At 41.5% G+C, this 20,186-nt stretch overlaps 1 protein-coding gene across 5 annotated transcripts in view; it reads right to left on the bottom strand.

Moving 5' to 3' along the window:
* Positions 1-9,119, bottom strand: part of kcnip3a (Kv channel interacting protein 3a, calsenilin) — an 83,659-nt gene extending 74,540 nt beyond the window's left edge. For 2 of the 5 annotated variants that reach the window (XM_079827036.1, XM_079827037.1), the window contains exon 1: positions 8,906-9,051. In XM_079827036.1, coding sequence (XP_079683162.1) covers positions 8,906-8,911 — 6 coding nt within the window. In that variant the 5' untranslated portion in view covers positions 8,912-9,051. Of the gene's footprint in view, positions 1-8,905 lie in introns of all 5 variants that reach the window. The other 3 variants (XM_079827038.1, XM_079827035.1, XM_079827039.1) reach the window with 3 other exon arrangements.
* Between the last annotated feature and the right edge of the window lie 11,067 nt (positions 9,120-20,186).

Here is a 20,186-nt window from a genome sequence, read left to right as displayed (position 1 = left end):
ATTCAAAGGTGCACGGATGGGACAAAGGGACAAAGGCTAGAAAAGAGGATTGATTTCAAAGCTTTCTCTCTTCTTTCAGGAAGTTCAAACATTCGGATGCCTCTGCGTGCCCCTGCCTCGGGAAAAATGCCTCGTCCATGATTCCACACAAAGAGAGTAATGACCTTTTCAGAGAGGATCCATCTTGACATTCCTCCGCTCTTGTAATACTGGATTAGTGTGTCTACAATAACCCTTGATAGTCAGCAGGAGGGGCGTTGTGTAGCCTCGGTGTGTTAAGGTGCCGAGATGCTATTTGTGTCTGTGTGTCTCTGTGAGGGAAAGAAGAGAGCGCATGCTTTATGGAACTGGTGCATCTGTGAGTGGGTGGACGGCAGCTCCATATGCATGTCTGGGTTGGGTGGTAGGTCTGCTATGGGGAGCACATCTATTTATTACAGTGTGTGAATGACTGTGTGTCGCTGCAGGGAACAGTGGGGGGCAGTGAAAGTAATTGTACTGGGCAGTGTACCTTGTTTATATGCACAAATGGTTTGAAGCGATTTTATCCATTCGTGCATGCATGTAATCCTAAAACATATTTTAGCTTCTCATTTCTGTCTTTTAGAGAGCTGCAATATATCGATACTAAATGGGTTATCAGCTGATATTGGACTTTTTTATTAATTGTATCGGTATTATATTTTACATTTAGATTACTATTTCTATCATAACAATCACTTAAAATTGTTGGTTTTAACCAAGCCTGTAGCACTTCTCTCAGAAACTGAAGACTCCGCGCCTCGATCGCCAGGTGGTTGGTCCCAGCATAGGTCATAACCCCCATCCCTCCGTGTTTTCTAATGGACGCGGACAAACTAAACAATCAAATTACACTTCAAACACAACTTATCACCATCTTTAGTATCATTATTGTATTATTACTGTTATTATTATTACTGATATTACTGTTGCCGCCATCACAAAATATTATTATCATTATTATTATACAAGCTATTACTATTTAAATACTTCCACTATTACTATTATTATGTCATTTCTGCTTATTTTTCATTGCTGTTATAATTACTGCTGTTTTATTGTTGTTTTTGTGTTTTGTTGTTGTGTTCTGTGTTCACCCTATGTTGTAAGTTTTGCACTCCTAAATAAAAAAAATACAAATAAAAATTACACTTCAAATAATTTTTTCCCAAAGTTGGTTTCTGTCATTGTCTGTCATTGTAGGCAGTTTTTATCACGATGATTTCATTTCAAGTGTTTTTAAATAAGTTTGGTTTTAGTTAGTTATTTGATGCTATAAAAATGGGGGGTGTGACGTCATGATTGACAGCTGAGATTGGCAGCTTCTCTGAGTAAAGTTGTCACTGAGGCACTAACAGACTTTTTTCAGGATTTTTGGGAAGAGATTGGAGCTTTAGCTTTAATCTCTACATTTCCATAACTGTTTATTTCACACCGACATAACGAATAGTTCTTCATCTGTGAGAGTGTGGGAGGGCTTTTGATATCGCGTCTCTACTTCCTGCTCTATACTGCGCAGATTCCGGTCCCGAGATCACTACTAAGCAGACTCGGCCCCAAATCTGCGCAAGATGTCAGCGCCATATTCGGACCTCCGGAAGCTTCAATTACTTCAGCGGAAGAGAATTAAGTCACATCGTTTTTTTTACGGTCTATGGTTTTAACACTAAGGGCCCTATCATCCTGTATGCCAGGTGCGACACAAGTATGTGCTAGTTTCAGCCCGACACAGTTATAATTTTCACACCCAGCGCCACATTGTTTAAATAGCAAATGACCGCCCATCTGTTCGCCCATTGGCGTGCTGTTCTGAAAACGAGGTGTTTAGGAGCATTGGCACGTTGCTATTTTGAGGCAACTGAAATCGACTGAAATCACAGTGTTATATAAAGGGCGTGTTAGTAATGTGCACTATAGGCAGGTGCACAACGCGTGTACACTCTGCTTATTACACACACAGGGATGCGCAGCAGCACACAAATATTTTTAAATATTAAAAATAAAAGGATTCCTCTCTGGAGAAGTGTTCAGTCTTTCCGCTCACAAATTCCACCATGTAAATAGTGAATCCGCCATGGTGCAAGCGCAACTGGCTTTTAAAAGGAATGGTAGATGAGACTCTGATTGGGGTCTCGTAACGTATAGCATGTTACGCCCAAAACACACCCATGACTTATTAAGAGACTAGGTACAACCCTTTTGGACGTTTTTTTTTTTTACGTCATTAAACTAGCAAAAGTGGATTCAAACACACCCTATGTGCACCGCGCCATGCGCTTCAGACCATGTGCTCAGATCATTAAAATAGAGCCCTAACAATTGTTTGTGTTGTAATTTTATTATTTAGATTATTATTATTATTTAAATACCTATACTTATTTAAACATTGGTCTATCTATAGAATCGAGAATTAATTCTGTATTTATGGTGTAGCATGGCTTCTGTCCCGCTCCCGCCTGCTGCTGCAAAAATAGGCTATATGTGACCTTCTGCCTCTCACACCTGCAACTTTCATGTTTTGTCCCATTCCACCTGCAAAAGCCCACGGGTAAAAGTATACATAGATTAAGATTTTTTTCAGTACGTCCATGAAAGTAACCTGTCGCCTAGCCACAACATCCCAGCATAAATGCTCCCAATAGATTATTTGTTATTAAAGCATTACATTCACAAACCACTGTCAATTTTACATTACATTTACATTTAACCATTTAGAAGATGCTTTTATCAGTGCTTGAAGTGGAAAAAATAAAGTGCATTGCTCAACGCAGAAAAAACATGTTGTAAATAGAAACCTTTGACGGTCTCCAGAGCGCAAACACCCCCGGCTGGATCGCTTGCCAAATATTTGCCAATATGCCATTACATTACGGAGAAAACTGATCCTAAACCAGCAGTTATGGACACTTTTCCCTCTAAAAGCAATTAGAAACACCAACAAGCTCAAAGTATACTTTGTTTTTTATGCGTATGCGAGGGTCAGCATACAGTTCACGTGACATGAATTTCGACACCAGAATAGTATGCGCATACTGTACGTACACCACCCGATTTTAGTATGCGCAGGTCGCACATACGCTTTGAAATTGTTTTGCACTAATCAGCTGCTCCACAAGGTGGCAATACTGGTCCAGGCCATTGTTTCACAGTAGAAAACTAAAGAGACGGAAGAATACAGAATACAAAGACATTTTTTTGACCATAACTTCTGGAGAAAAATAGCACAGTCACTACACAAAGATGAAACTTTCTAGAGCGCATGTGTCGACCGCCTGCGTTCGCCTGTGTATATTTAGGCTACGCATTGGTCTGTATGCATATGCTAACATGCGCATAAAATTTAAAAAAAATTAAGTATACTTTGGGCTTAAGCCTTGCCCAACCTTCCACATGCTCCTACTATGCTTGCACCTGTAAAATATATTTTTATTTTAGTTTACTTGTTGCTTTTGTGCAATAGATGAATAACAATATTTTAGTTTTTCGATATTTTAGTTTTCGATATTTCTATTTTCAATTGGGATATTTCTGCGTCGGGTGCCGCGGGAGTGGAGGTCTCTACCATTGTGTGTGTGTGTGTGTGAGATAGATATATATAAATAGATGATAGACTCTTGGGCTATGTTTAGACGTCTATTCAATTAATCACTGACAGCCAAAATTTTGCCTTGTTTTGGCTTGGATGGTAGGGCTGTTTGGACGGCTATTAGATGTCTTTTGAATGCAAAATTGTTTGCTGGGATGCATGATAAAAATGTGCACATCAATTTGAACTCCGTGCGTGTTTATTGCAAAGCAAACGGTGCCTCTCTGAGGAACAATGTTTATTGAATAACACAGTAAAAAACTGTGTTTTAATAATGCTTTAGGCTTGCTGTCTGGCCAGCTGTATGTGCAGGTCTGTTGATAATGGGTCTACAGGGACAGGTTAGAGTCAATGGAGAACACGCACCATTTCTCATCTTCTGCTAAAAGCCTACATTAAAAGACTACAGGCGAAGGAGTTCTGAGACATTTGCTTTGTTTGATTCAAGTACAGTAGCACTTTTTCATAATTAGTGACACATGGCTCATAAAGCTCCACTCATAGATCTCCAGGCATTTTGCCATGTCTGTCAGACCATCTGGATTTAATAATGTAGTTGTGATATTTATTTGTTAAATTATTGAGCATATACTGCATTTATTTGCCATATGCATGTGCTGGGTGTGAAATAAGCACATTATATCATCATTGCTGTCAATTAACTGTGTTGCATCTTAGTATTTCACATTGAACAGCATTAATTCACGATGCCTTCCGGACTATACTGCACAAGCTGATACTACTTTTAGTATTCTGTCTACATTCTTCCAATTAATGTTTCTTGTTTCTTGTTCCAGGTTCTAGGCTTACATTAATTTAAAATTCAGAACCACAGACTGATTAAAACTCAAAGAAGCGAGGCCAAACAGAGCACACGCACTGCAGCCAGTTAACTCAGTTACGGGTGAAGCAGGCCAAATGAAAGTTCTCTTTCAATTTAATCAAAGGACTACAACATGCCTCTACTACTTCGTGATTCTCAAATAGCAGCTTGCAATCTTTTTCGCTGCTGCTACCTCATGACCACATGCGCTCGCTTGTAAACAGAAGGAAAAGCACTGACCTCACACTGAACACTTTCAATCACGGTCATCAGAGGATAAATGAGCCCTGTCGGTGTCGGTAGCGCCAGCTCTTGTTCACTGCAGCGCTGTGTTATTTCGTTCCCCTTTTCCAGTCATTTCCTTTCCCTTTCACTTTAGCAGTAGTATGGATTACACACCACCCCAAATTATTTATTATTCCACCTCTCACTCACCTGGACCCTATTGAGAACAGGCCACTGTGCGGTTGTGTGTGTGAGGGGACATTGAATTACCCTTAATGAAAGAACCTAATCTATACCAATTGATTTGGTGTGAATAGCTGAAGAATGGTGCTTGGTTTCCATGCACTGAGGGCACCATGGCCCTGACATCCACTTTGGTGAAATTTAATGGACACAAACTGAAGAGGTTTTGATTATTGACATAGCCGTGATAGAGAAAAGACAAAAACAAAATCTGAGGAATTACTTACAAAAGACCTGCAGTGTCATACAGTGGGGCAAAAAAGTATTTAGTCAGCCACCAATTGTGCAAGTTCTCCCACTTAAAAAGATGAGAGAGGTCTGTAATTTTCATCATAGGTACACTTCAACTATGAGAGACAGAATGAGAAAAAATTCACATTGTCTGATTTTTAAAGAATTTATTTGCAAATTATGGTGGAAAATAAGTATTTGGTCAATAACAAAAAGTTAATCTCAATACTTTGTTATATACCCTTTGTTGGCAACGACAGAGGTCAAACGTTTTCTGTAAGTTGTTCTGTAAGTGGTTTTTACACACTGTTGCTGGTAGTTTGGCCCATTCCTCCAAGCAGATCTCCTCTAGAGCAGTGACGTTTTGGGGCTGTCGTTGGGCAACACAGATTTTCAACTCCCTCCAAAGATTTTCTATGTGGTTGAGATCTTGAGATCAGGACCTTGAAATGCTTCTTACGAAGCCACTCCTTCGTTGCCCGGCTTGTGTGTTTGGGATCATTGTCATGCTGAAAGACCCAGCCACGTTTCATCTTCAATGCCCTTGCTGATGGAAGGAGGTTTTTACTCAAAATCTCACGATACATGGCCCCATTCATTCTTTCCTTTACACGGATCAGTCGTCCTGGTCCCTTTGCAACCCCAAACAGCCCCAAAGCATGATGTTTCCACCCCCATGCTTCACAGTAGGTATGGTGCTCTTTGGATGCAACTCAGCATTCTTTCTCCTCCAAACACGACAAGTTGAGTTTTTACCAAAAAGTTCTATTTCGGTTTCATCTGACCATATGACAGTCTCCCAATCCTCTTCTGGATCATCCAAATACTCTCTAGCAAACTTCAGACGGGCCCGGACATGTACTGGCTTAAGCAGGGTGACATGTCTGGCACTGCAGGATTTGAGTCCCTGGCGGCGTAGTGTGTTACTGATGGTAGCCTTTGTTACTTTGGTCCCAGCTCTCTGCAGGTCATTCACTAGGCCCCCCCCCCCGTGTGGTTCTGGGATTTTTGCTCACTGTTCTTGTGATCATTTTGACCCCACAAGGTGAGATCTTGCGTGGAGCCCCAGATTGAGGGAGATTATCAGTGGTCTTGTATGTCTCCCATTTTCTAATAATTGCTCCCACAGTTGATTTCCTCACACCAAGCTGCTTACCTATTGCAGATTCAGTCTTCCCAGCCTGATGCAGGTCTACAATTATGTTTCTGGTGTCCTTTGATAGCTCTTTGGTCTTGGCCATAGTGGAGTTTAGAGTCTGACTGTTTGAGGTTGTGGACAGGTGTCTTTTATATTGATAACAAGTTCAAACAGGTGCCCTTACTACAGGTAACGAGTGGAGGACAGAGGAGCCTCTTAAAGAAGAAGTTACAGGTCTGTGAAATCTTGCTTTTTTGTAGGTGACCAAATACTTATTTTCCACCATAATTTGCAAATAAATTCTTTAAAAATCAGACAATGTGATTTTCTGGATTTTTTTTTCTCATTCTGTCTCTCATAGTTGAAGTGTACCTATGATGAAAATTACAGACCTCTCTCATCTTTTTAAGTGGAAGAACTTGCACAATTGGTGGCTGACTAAATACTTTTTTGCCCCACTGTATATTTAACCAATAGCTCGATATGGTTGATATTGCCGATTTCAAAACACTGCTTCATGAAGATTCGGAGCATTATGAATCAGCGTATCGAATCAGCGGCTCGGAGAGCCAAAGTCACGTGATTTCAGCAGTTTGGTAGTTTGACACGCAATCCGAATCATTATTCAACACGCTGATTCATAACGCTCTGAAGCTTCATGAAGCAGTGTTTTGAAATCGGCCATCACTATAGGTTGTTATTTTTGGGGGGTTTTGGTGCACCAAAAATATTCTCATTGCTTTATAATTTTAATATTGAGCCACTGTACTCACATTAACTTATTTAAATGTTTTTAGTACATTAATGGATCTTGAGAGAAGAAATGTCATTGCTGGCTATGCAGGCCTCACTGAGCCATCAGATTTCAACAAAAATATCTTAATTTGTGTTCCGAAGATGAACGGAGGTCTTACGGGTGTGGAACGGCATGAGGGTGAGTAATAAATGACATTATTTTCATTTTTGGGTGAACTAACCTTTTAAGTGCAAAATATTTAGATTCTATTACACTACATTATTTTTTTTTCTACTGACTGTAGTATCTATTTTCATTATTTATTATTTATTTGTTATCTATTATTTATTTTTGTATTTATTTTAATAATTTTCATTATTCATTTAATCAGTGTTTTATTTATTTAGTTAGTTAGTTTGGTTAGTTGGGAATTTCCCTCCCTTTCCAACTCCCAAGCACTTTTTTCACCTCTTTCCCTTTTTGGGCATTATTTAATTCTGTAAAATAGCAGCATGGATATTCATCAAAACATCTCATTTTGTGTTCCAAAGAAGTCTTTTGGTTTGGAACGACATGAGGGAGAGTAGATGACAGAATTTTCATTTTTGAATTTTGATCTCAAATCCAGTCAGTGAAGTATTGAAGAAATAAGACAAGACAGAAACAAATAATAAAGGAGTAATGCTATTATTTAGAAAATGGCATAAAACTATTGAAAAATGTATTTTTTTAATGCGTTACACTTGTTTTTAATATTATCATTTTGCCATTTATGCAACCTTCAGAAACAATACAGTAGTCTCAAAACATCAGGGATCAATAAACAATCTAGTTTTTACATTCAGATCAAACACGTTTAGATCAAAGCTCTGGGGAAGTGCACCGGACTGCTCCCCAGAGTACAACCATTCATTTGTCAAAGTGAGGACAGGATTTAACACATAATTATTTCAAAGCTGACATAAACTAATGATTGAACCCTTTAAATGTCAAATTATTTCATGCGGTGAGTGAGAAGGATTCTCACAGCTAGAAGCCATCATATGCCACAAGATTCAAAACTCATCAGCTTTAAACCCTCTGACTCATAAACATGAGTCAACAGCATGAAGCCACCATTCATCATTTTAGATATTGGTCCAAAGCAAAATCAGCAGCTCACCCCAATCATTGAAAGATGAACAAATTTGATTTTAATGTCATAAAACGTTCAAAGCATTAGGTGTGCTCAGACTCCCAGAACCAAGAGGAGATGAAAACAAGAAAAATAGGGGAAATAAACGAAATCTGAGAATAAGCCTCTTATGTTCAGGGGCTCGCGCGCAATGCTTTCTAAATTTACGCGACCTCACTCAACCTAGTCGTGCGGTTGTTTCTGCACAACTTTTCATCCCTTCTTACTCCCCGTGTTTTTCCTCTTCACCTAAAGAGCATGTCATTTAATTTGAAATGGGTTTTCACCCATGAGTATTACACCAGACTAAATTGCAGGGGCACTGAGCGGCTTTGAAGCACATCTCTGTAGAGGTCTCTCAGTGCGATGGAGAGTCCGTCATTATCACTGCACGAACTGTAATGATATGTAATAATACGCATCAAATACGGCACATTAAGACACAACTACGAGGACGAGATGATTGACACCGCGACCTCTCGCGCTCCGAGGACGCGCGAGCTACAGTTCGAGTGAAATTATGTAACTATTATCAACTCAGTATCTTACACAGAGAATGATCGTATTAGAAGCCACAATGATTATGCATGCAAGCATATTTGGGATATCATTTCATTGTATCGTTTTTTGTGATTCCTACTTGTGCCTCTTGATTCCACAGCGTTTTATTTGTCTGTTTTTTTGTAATGCAGCCGTTAAGAATAAAAGTGATATGAATGATTCCTCACCTGCATTGTGTTCTTGTGGTGAATCCTCCTCAAGCGCTGAGGAGAAATGTCTTTCTTGCACTCACTACAGGAGCAGAAGCTTCGCCGCGCTGATCTGTCAAGTGGAATGTGAGGGAATGCCCAAGCTTCTCGCTCTCTCCTCTCCTGTGAGTGTTCGCGCGCGCGCGAGTGCGTGTCAAAGAGAGTGGGCGCCCAGACAGATTGGATAAAAATGTGTGTCTGCGGCTTTATCCATTTTCCGTCATTTATTATCTTGGCAGATTAAAAAAGAAGCAGATAAACCTCCGCTGGCAGATTAGGATAGAGTAGCTGCTATGTCGAGGCTGTGAGGTGTAATATAATAAAAGACCTCTAAAGTTAAAAAGGATGTTTTTCCCGCCCTTCTGTATTATGGGAAAACCTGTGGATGGTATTAGCAACGCCAATGTCATGGTTTCGATTCAGGAAAAACGTACGTTTATCTAATTGAGGGGTGGGCACTTCCAGTCCTGGATGGACACTGTCCTGCAGAGTTTAGCTCCAACCCTAATCAAACATGAACCAGCTAATCAGTGTCTTCAAGATTGGCTACAGGCAGGTGAGTTTTATCAGGGTTGGAGCTAAACTCTGCAGGACAGTGTCCATTCAGGACTGGAAGTGCCCACCCCTGATCTAATGCAATGTACGTTGCTTGGTTAAAGCCATGCACCATGAAATCAAAATGGACAACTCCTGTTTTTTTATGGAATTGCAGTATTTATTATAAATGATTCTTCCAAGCACATCTTTTTTATTCATTTATATTAATGTCCCTTCGTAATCTTTAACCAAAATTACTTCCCCTCCCTCTTGCAACATCTCTTCTTTGATGACGTGAGGGCGGGACAACCTGTCACTTACATGAGATCACAGCAGTTTTGGGGAAAGTTACTTTTAAAAGTAATGCATTACAATATCGCATTACTCCCTTAAAAAGTAACTAATTTGGACATCTTCATCCCGCTCAAAAGTTTTCACCCCCAGCTCTAAATGCATCGTGTTTCCTTCAGGCGCATCAGTGAATGTTTCAACCTTTTTTAGTAGTTGTGCTTGAGTCCCTCAATTGTCCTCAGGGTGAAAAGATGGATCTCAAAATCATACAGTCCCTGCTGGAGAGGGTTCAAATATGCTGGAAAACTGAAGAATGTGCAGGACCTGGAGGATTTTTCTGAAGAACATTGGGCAGTTTAACTGCTCAAGACAAACAAGGGACTCGTGAACAACCATCACAAAACAAAAAAACGGCCGTGGATCATCCAGAGAACGACACACAATATTGAGAATTAATGGTTCATAAACTTTTGAACAGGGTTATTTTGTCTTGTGGACTATATGTAAAGTATCTTATTCAGGACAGTACTAAATAAAAAATAACATGCATTTTGTATGATCTCTTTTATTTAGTTAAAATTATTCACATTTTCACAGATTCTGCAAGTAATTCACATACTTTTTCTTGCCACTGTATATAAGAAGATAAGAAGAGAGATAACAAAATTATTACTAGTAATTATATAGGAAGCAAGCAACATTAATGTTCACATTGTTGATTATGAAGAAGCCATTTCTTAAAATTATACTTAAATGACTTAAACAATGTGCATTCTCTAATTGTTTGTGGTACGGTATTTCACTGATGTGATGCTCTGAATGAAAAAACAGCTTGACCAAACAAAGTTTTCCTACGTGGAATAATGCAATCCGCTCTTGTTGCCCCTCTAGTTACTCTGTTTTCAATAGTTTTAAAATGAATAAAAACAGCCAGAGGAGGAGCTAAACCATACATAATCTTATGAACTAAACAATCATTTTAAAACTTAATGAGGTTTTCCCAGCTAAGCAAGTTATTCTTATTTAAAATATGACAAATGTGAAAACTAAATAGTTTTTTTAATCAAAAATTGTAAGTGCTTGTTTGCATAATGATTCTAATGGGTTTAAAACTATGGAATGTGTATTAGACCAGCTTTTCAAACAATATGCGATATGAGGAACAACCATAGAGTGAAAATATACCTTTGCAGCCTCATTTGATAAAGAATTTCAAAAAAAAAAAAAAAATTAACCAAGTTAAATGCAAACCTTTTTTATGTGGGTTTTAAAACCAAGACAGGAGGAGTCCAGATGTACCCCAAGGTATTTATATACTTCTAATCTCTATCCCAAAATAAAAATATCCTGCTTTAGAAAAGAACGTTCACACTGTTTTTGACACATTTTAAATTAGCCTATTGTGCATGCATAGTGTACATATTCTCCAATATTTCAAAATTTGCCAATATATTCAGCGTGGTTCCTTTGTTAGATACTATACTGACCAAAAAATAAAAGACCTGAGGCATTTCTCAAAGCGTAATTAAAAGTCTTCAGGAGATTCCTCTGTGCAGTAATGAGTCAGTGAATCAATTTGCACTGCTTCCACTAATAGCATGTCTGGGCGTTTAGATAGACATGGCTGTGGATCTGCAGTCAGTTTCACATGCACTCTGTGATGTTACATGCACTCTCTGTCCTCTGGGACATCACATGTACTGTCAGCCCCTGTGACATCACTAGCACTCCCTGCCAAAGAACAAGAAGAACATTGCAGTCGGTTCTTGTTTGTAGGTGAAAGAGCAGAATAATGGAACAGCAGATAATTATATACAGTATAGCCTATATAGAATTACATTTTATTTTGGTTATGAATATTCCAGGCTGCTTGAGCAAGTAATATATATTGTAATATATTATGTTATAATTTTGTCCTGTTTGGACTTGTGTCTTATTTCCTGTTTCTGTGCCATGTTTGTTGTCCTTTTTTAGTTTTTCCACATTGATTAGTTCCTGGTTGTTCCCGGTTTTGTCTAGTTAGTCTCATTACCCCTTGCGTATAACCCCTCATTACCTCTTGTTGCTTGTCAGTCGTTGAATGCATCTAATGTTTATTCCTTGTGTTTCCCTGTTTTGGTTTGGTTTGAATATTAAACACTCATATTTGAACACTCAAATGCTCTTAGATCTTTTGTCTCTGCCTGCCTGCTCTTGCGTACATCTTGGCAGAACGACTGACAAAATGGATCTTGCAGGAGTAAGTCTCATTATTCTGCGTCAGGGTGAGCGTCCCTTGAGGACCATACCAGAGAATTTTTTGACTTGGTCTATTACCCACCTTTTCCGGACAATTCTTTAATCTCTTTTTATTACTGTGGACTCAATAAACATCTAAAAACAAAGATTCCATAGATAGTGGTTGAGGAAGTTTTTGTGATTTGGTGGAGCGATTTTGTGACAGCCCTCAAGCTCCCAGAACTCTCAAGCTCGCAGTCCCAGTGCCCACAAGCATGGGGTTCATGGAGGTCTTCCATTTGTCCTAAGTGCTCCTGGTGATGGCTACTGCCACTTCCCCTGAGGTGGTAGCGACAACTGTTACAGCTCCTCCTAAGGTGGAGACAACAGTTAAAGCGCCTTCCGAGGCAGCGGCGACCGCTACAGCTCCTCCGCTACAGCCTTTCCAAGGTGGCGTTGACTGCTACAGCTCTTCCCGAGGCAGCGGTGACTTGTTCTGCCTGCTCCGCCGTGGTGGTCGCCTGCTCTGCCGTGGTGGTTTCTTTTTCCGCCAGCTCCGCCGTGATGATCTCCTGTTCTGCCTGCTCCACCGTGGTGGTCACCTGCTTTGCCTGGTCCACACTGGCTCCCTGATCCTCCTACCCTGCCTTGGCTCTCTGCTCCACCTCAGTCTCCAGACCCTCTTCTACTCCACGGTCCTTGCCCTCAATCCCTCCCCCTGTTCAGCCTCCTTTTGTTTTGGGGTTTTGCTGGCCTGGGAGTGTCTGGAAGCTGCTCTAAAGGAGCGGTTCTGTTGTATGTTTTCCATGTCTGGTTTGGACTTTTGTCTTATTTCCTGCTTGTTTCTGTGCCATGTTTGTAGTCTTTTGTAGTGTTTCAAGTTGATAAGTCCCTGGTTGTTCCCAGATGTGTCTTGTTAGTCTCATCACCCCTTGTGTATAAATAGGTCTTGTGTTTCTCTTGTTGCTTGTATCTCACATGTTTGTTCCTTGAGTGCCCCTGTTTTGGTTATTGTATATTAAACAAATACTCTTTGCACTTAGATCCTTTGTTTCTGCCTGCCTGTCTTGACATAATATGCAAAATATTTTCAGTTTTAATATATTTTCTTAAGCTGTGCAATTTACAACATATATAATTACATTTATGGCTAGAGAAATATGTTTTATATCATATGGTTATCTAGTTATCCATCCAATCATCAGCATCACATTTTCAGCAATGTTTTGAGCTGAAATGCATGACTAATGCAAAAATGTCACAACCCAGTAATCTCTGTCATAGTCTAACACGCCAGTGTCATATTTTGATATTTTACATAAGATGGGAGTTATATAACACCTTCAGCATGTTCTAGTCTAGGACAGACGGAAACATGGATATATACTGTTATAACCAGAACATTGTAATTATAACTTGACAAATTATCAGAGACTTTGGTCTCTACACCAATTAATCACTCTCTCTCTCTGTCTCATCACACACTTACAGACAAAAACAAACACATATCAAAGTTAACCGGAAAAAAAAGGCAAACTGAAGAGTGTATGGAAGCAGCAGAGCAGGTGTTAGTAGATTAAAAGATTTGGCCTGTTAACAAAAATGCTGAACATAACAGACTGTGCATTTCAGGATAAAAACTATATAAAAATGTGAAAATATCAAGAAGAAAGTACTTAATGCCCTGAAGAGTGCAACCTTTTTTTTGGTTGTTAAATATGCATTTTGGAACTAAACTGCACATTTATGTAAATTATTGTTGATCTTGATATATGCAATTAATGCCTGAAGATTAGTTTACCCATAATGGTAAACTAACCCATGATGAACCCATAATGTGCTGTACCAATGGTTATTTTCATGAATAGTTCTCACTACTTATTGTACAGAAGTAGTGTATACTATGGTTTGATAATACAAAGTAGGCCTATAAATAGAGAATATATTCTGGTCGAATGTGACCAATCCTGAAAGTTTTCCCTTAAATGCTAATTAGCTAAAACACCACATACCTTTTCTAAATAGCTGTTTGTACCTGAACAGCAAATTTATCCTGTTCTATAAGATCAGCATGTGCAAAGTCAAAATGTCAAAATTTGTGTTCATTGCTTATTTATTGAATCAATAATAGATTTTCAGCACCTGTGAAATAAGTGGATATTATTATGGAATATGCACTATGCAATATAGTATGTGGAATCCTTGTTCACTATAGTTCAAGTCTTCTGAAGTCATACAATAGTACTTTTATGTTCACAAAGGCTGTTTACAACTGAAAAAAAAAAACTTCTCGGGTTAATACAGTAGGCTAACCCTTGTTCCCAGAGAAAGGGAACAAAACAATGCTTCTAACGTCAAATTGGGGGACGCTCCTTTAAGCGTAGCGCATCTGAAGTATGAATGAAACTATTCCAATCCTGATTGGTGTTGCGTCATGACTTAACATGTGACAACATAGATGAAAGCTACAAAGGGATGCACATAACAAAGATAGCTTCGCGATGAAGTAAGCACTCCAGGCATTGTCTCGTTCCCTTTCTCAGGGAACAAGGGCCACAGTCGTAACCCGAGACGTTCCCTTTCGAGGGAACTCACACCTCGTCTAATGACACTTTGGGGAATGAGTACCCACTATGCCACACCGAGAAACATGCCTGCCCTAGTGTGAAGCTGGAACCCAGGCACACTTAGGACGAGAGCACCCTTGCGCCAGGCATCGCAGGGATTTGCAGACTGTAGAATCTAATGAAGGTGTGAGGGGTGGCCCACCCAGCCGCCTTACAGATCTCCTGAAGCGGGACTCCAGAAAGGACGGCCTTAGAGGACGCCATGCTTCTGGTAGAAGGAGCCCTCATGGCCACAGGTTAAGGCAAATTGTGCACCTGATAGGCCATGGCTATAGCATGAACAATCCAGTTACTGATTGTCTGAGTAGAAAAAGGCAGCCCTTTCTTGGGTGAGCCAAAGCACACCAACAACTGGTCCGACTTTCTCCACTGCAAAGACTTCTCCAAATCTGTCGAAACGTTTTTCCGGTGACATGACCCTTCCAAAACTGGCCCTTGGGAGAGAAACCAAGGTTTCCTCCATATTGATAGGGCTTCTACGCATAACCCTGATCATACGGAATGGATTTCCCCTCTGTAAAACCCCTTGGCTTTCAGCCACCACTGCAGGGGTCTCATGTACAGCAGGCCAAAAGGTATTACTTTGGACGCAGCTGCCATGAGCCCCAGCAGTCTTTGAAAGTGCTTTACAGTGATATTGCCGCCTAGCTTCATAATGGAGACCATAGCCCGTATGGACTCGATCCGTGTGGGAGACATTTGTGCCAGCATCGTTGTCGAGTCTCATACTACTCTCAGGAACGTGGTTCTCTGAGAAGGCGTCAACACACTATTTTTTGTGCTGAGTCTCAACCCCGAGCACTGAATGTGGCGAAGGATGACATCTCAATGCCGAACTGCCATTTCTCATGACTGGGCCAATATGAGCCAGTCATCAATATAATTCAGTACACGGATGCCCTGGAGTCTGAGCGGAGGCTACTAGAAGCTGCATCCATGCATTTGGTGAATGTGCGAAGGGAAAGATCTAGGCCGAAGGGAAAAATCCGATATTGGAACGCTTCACCCCAAAAGCGAACCTCAGGAACTTCCTGTGACATGGAAGGATTGATATATGGAAGTATGCGTCCTTTATGTCTATCATTACAAACCAGACCTCGGATCTGATCTGACTCATGATGTTAGGAATTGTGAGCATCTTGAATCTGAATCTCCTCGGAGAAGGATTCAAGTACCTCTGATCTAAAATTGGACACAACCCCCCATCCTTCTTGGGAACTATGAAGTACCGGTTGTAGAACCCAGATTCCCTGTCTGGCGAAGGAACACATTCTATGGCCTCCTTTACCAATAGGGAGTGAACTTCCTGTTCCATTACCTGAACCTGCTCTGGGACCACTGCAGTCCAGACCACCCCGTTAAACATCAGGGGAGGGTAACCGAACTGCAGTCTGTATCCCTTTTCTACAGTCCACAGGACCCATGCAGATATATTCGGAAGGCATAACCATGCGCCGAGATAATCTGCAAATAGAACCAGCCTCTTGAGGCTGGCCTCGGGTGTTTTCCGAGCCTCGTTCCCGACCCCCTGAAGTGGCTGACCGGCAGGGAGAAGTCGAGGACGATTTTCAGTGTGCGGACTCGTTCGCTGCCCAGCCGCAAGTTCGTGAGGCGGATGAGGCAGCTTGCGTTCGCTGGAAATCGAGGTGGCCCAAGCATCCTGGACGATGGGATCGCAACATCGACTTCCAGAGAGCTCCGCGGAGGAGGCGACCTTGATCACTCCAACCCGGGAGAGGGGGCTGGCTGGCAGGGGCCTCATCTAAGGGAGCAACTCGACAGGGCCGCAACGACTTCGGGTGGACACTGCGATTAGCAATCGCTGGAAACCAATGTGTCCTGCAGTGCAAGAGGAGGCGAGAACAGGCATCGATTTCCTGAAGGCTCCGTGGAGGAGCAAGATCCTCACAATGCACGCAGGCAGCCCCCTCAGGAACTGCCCATGTACGTTATGTTCCCTTTTTAGATGATTATTCAGACAAGTGAAACACGGTTCGGATGACAGGCTGATTTAAAAAGTCAGATAATATTCCATTTAATTCCTCAAAATTCCGCCATAATCATCCAACAAGTGAAACATGGTCTGAATGATAGGCTGAATAAAAATATCTAACTTCTCAAAGTCAGATAATATTTCATTTATAATATTTCGGCTGTGCGCGTCGAGATATTTCTCAATGAACACAGCCAGCACCCTCAGGAGCTGACTGTGCATGCCTCGCACCCAAACAGTATCACATGCACACCGATCGCGTGTGTAACTCTTATTGCAGACCCGTAATCTACGCACTGCCTCGGTAAACACGAGATTGAGCCTTGCATTATGAAGTGGCGAGCTCTCATTTACTACTTCAACAGTCTCGATTCCTCAGAATCAGACAGCCTAAGCATCGGGTTCTCCACCCCGGGGGAAGAAGCCGCAGCACGGCCTTCCAAACTGGGAGGGAGAACATCGGAACTGTCAGACGAGGACTGAGAAGATGCCTCAGCAGTCTCAAGTCCCCCTGACAGATCCATCTGCGAGCCCCATGATCTGCGCCGAACCACGGGGCTTGCGAACCTGGCCACCTCATCGAACACGGCCAGGCGGCAATGCAGCAATCTGATGAGCAATCTCCTCACCGCAGGCAGCTCCCTCGAGAGCTGCCCGGGCATGCTGCATTCCCGAACACTGAATACACAGTTGATGTGTCCGTACCCTAAATGTAACAAGGGCACGGATGCACACACCTCCTGAATTGTTCACTTGCCATTTCACAGACTTTGTTTTTTGACAGACAACACCAAATAAGACAAACAGTAACACAGAGCGCTTGCTGAAGAGTGAAAGTGAATTTGGTGTTGTCTGTCAAATAACAAAGTAAGGAGGTGTGTGCATCCATGTCCGCGTTACATTTCGGGCTACATTTAAGGGAGCTTTAGATGCAAAGTCAAAGTCTCTTTAGACGCAGTGCGAGGGAACAGTTCCCAGGGGTCTGTGGTAGGACCATCATCATTTATGGCATATAAATTGCCTGGAGATGTTGGCTGTGTTCAGGGCTCTGAGGAGCTTCCTCACAGACATCAGGGGCTACCACGTTCTGATACATTCAGACAATATGTCAGTAGTTGCTTATCTGAATCATCAGGGGGGTCTGAGATCGCACCCTCTATGAAAATTGGTGCATCAGATCCTCCTGTGGTCCCAGGGAACTGTCGTCTCTCAGAGCCATTTATTGACCCGTGGACCAGAATAAGGGAGCAGACGTCCTGTCGAGGCAGGGACTGAGGTCCGGGGAATGTAGACTTCACCCAGAGGTGGTGAAGTCGATATGCGGGAAGTTCGGCCCAGTGGAATTGGATTTATTTGCATCTCGAGAGATGACCCACTTTCCACTGTGGTTTTCCCTCACGCATCCATGGTGCAGATGTGGCCAAGGCTGCGTCTGTATGCTTTCCCCCCAATCACTCTGGTCCTGGAAGTTCTGCAGAGGGTCCATCGAGACGGAGTCAGTCTACTGCTAGTAGCCCCATACTGGCCGGCCCGAGTATGGTTCTCAGACATCATAGCACTCCTGGCAGGTCCTCCATGGCAGATTCCTCTGAGGAGGGATCTGCTGTCTCAGGCGGGGGGCACAATATATCACCCCAAGCCAGAGTTGTGGAAGCTGAGGGGGCTCAGTACCTAGAGGCTGACCTGTCAGCTGGAGTGGTGGAGACCACACTCAGTTCCAGAGCTCCTTCCACGCGGAGATTGTACGGCTTAAATTGGAATGTGTTTTCCAATTGGTGTAGAGAGTGTAAGTTGGACCCTGTTAACTGCCCAGATAAGAATCTGTCGCTTAAGGTGACTTTTCTCCTGGCTATCAACTCTCTTAAAAGGGTGGGGGACCTCCAGGCCTGGAATTTGCCCCGGGGGGAGTTAAAGCCATCCTACATCCTAGACCTGGCTATGTGCCTAAGGTGCCCTCAAACGTGGCACAGTCTACGGTCTTGCAGGCATTCCATCGTCCACCTCATGTGTCAGCGCAAGAGGAAAGGCTTAATTTGCTCCGCCCGGTCAAAAGGTTAAAAGTATATATTCAGAAGTCTTCGCAGTGGAGGCTTAATTTGCTCTGCCCGGTCAAAGGGTTAAAAGTATATATTCAGAAGTCTTCGCAGTGGAGGAAGTCAGATCAATTACTGGTGTGCTTTGGGTCACCTAAGAAGGGGCTCCCAGCCTCTGAGCAGACATTGAGTAACTGGATTGTGCAGCCTATTGCCTTGACCTATCAGGTGTGTGGTTTGCCTTCACCTGTGGCCTTGAAGGCGCATTCCACTAGGAATATGGCTTCTTCTAGAGCTCTTTATTCAGGAGTACCCTTTCAGGAGATCTGTGATGCAGCCGGTTGGGCTACCCCACATACCTTTATAAGATTTTATAGTCTGCACCTCCCTGTGACGCCAGGCGCCAGGGTGCTCTCGTCTTAAGTGTGCCTGGGTTCCAGCTTCACACTAGCACATGTTTTCAGCGTGGCATAGTGGGCATTTTGTTCCCCAAAGTGTCGTTCCGACGCAGGGAACAAGAGTTACATACATAACCCGAGACGTTTTCTTGTTTCATATACCTACTTTAAAATGTAATTTATTCCTGTCACGGCAAAGCTGAATTTTCAGCAGCCATTACTTCAGTCTTCAGTATTGTCATATGATCTCAGTGTTGTCCCTGTACTTTTGTTATACTTCCTGTTTCTTATTCTACGCTATATGGTATAGTAGTTTGTAACTGCCTTCATAATTGCATGATTTTTTTTTTTTTTTTTTTTACAAAAATGTAAATGAAAAAAAGGTTCCTATATCAATATTTTAATAAAAAAATATATTTTCCAATAATCATATACTGTACATTCCCATTAACATAAATACAATTTTTCACAATATGGGATTTTACCTCTGTTGTAACTTATTATGGTTTACAATTTAAACAAAAACCACAAAAGCTTTACATTGTGCTCATGAAGAAGATTGAGCATAAAGGAGATTACAGTTACATAATGTGGTTTTAGTGAGTCTATCTGAATTATATGCTGTTGGTATAAAATAAATTACAGTGGTAGCAGTGGTGTTGGTAACTTAATGAGAATTCAAGCGATAAAATTCATGCAGAATGTCAGATACTGCTGACCTGAGAACTGAAGAAAACTCTGTCACCATTGCGACCTTGAATCAGCCAATTAACTTCTGGTTAAAGAGAGACTATTCTTGCCATTAGTGAAGATTTTTATAATAAGCAACTAATATTATTGTGTAAAAACAGAAAAACATTATTTCCTATCAGAGCCATGGCCCCAAAACAGCTTGTGGTCTAAAGAATGTATGCCCTAGCTAAAAAATCTGCTTCCAGGAACCAATGAAATAAATGCATTGGATTAGTGTAGAGGTTTTACATCAGCTTGACAAACTCCTTCAAACACTTTTAAGCTACATCCAACAAACTCAGCACAGAGCTTCATTCTGTTCTCACTTGGGTTATTTGATCTTTCCTAGGAGATCAGACTTACAGTTTTCTTGTGGTGGAAGATCAAACATCCATAGATTTCTATTGATGATTTCTGGCTGTGATTTATCAA

Source organism: Gobio gobio (genome assembly GCF_949357685.1).
Source record: "Gobio gobio genome assembly, chromosome: 10".
Classification (NCBI taxonomy): Eukaryota; Metazoa; Chordata; class Actinopteri; order Cypriniformes; family Gobionidae; genus Gobio; species Gobio gobio.
The sequence above is the reverse complement of the archived record's forward strand: the minus strand, read 5'-3'. Positions and strand labels throughout refer to the sequence as shown.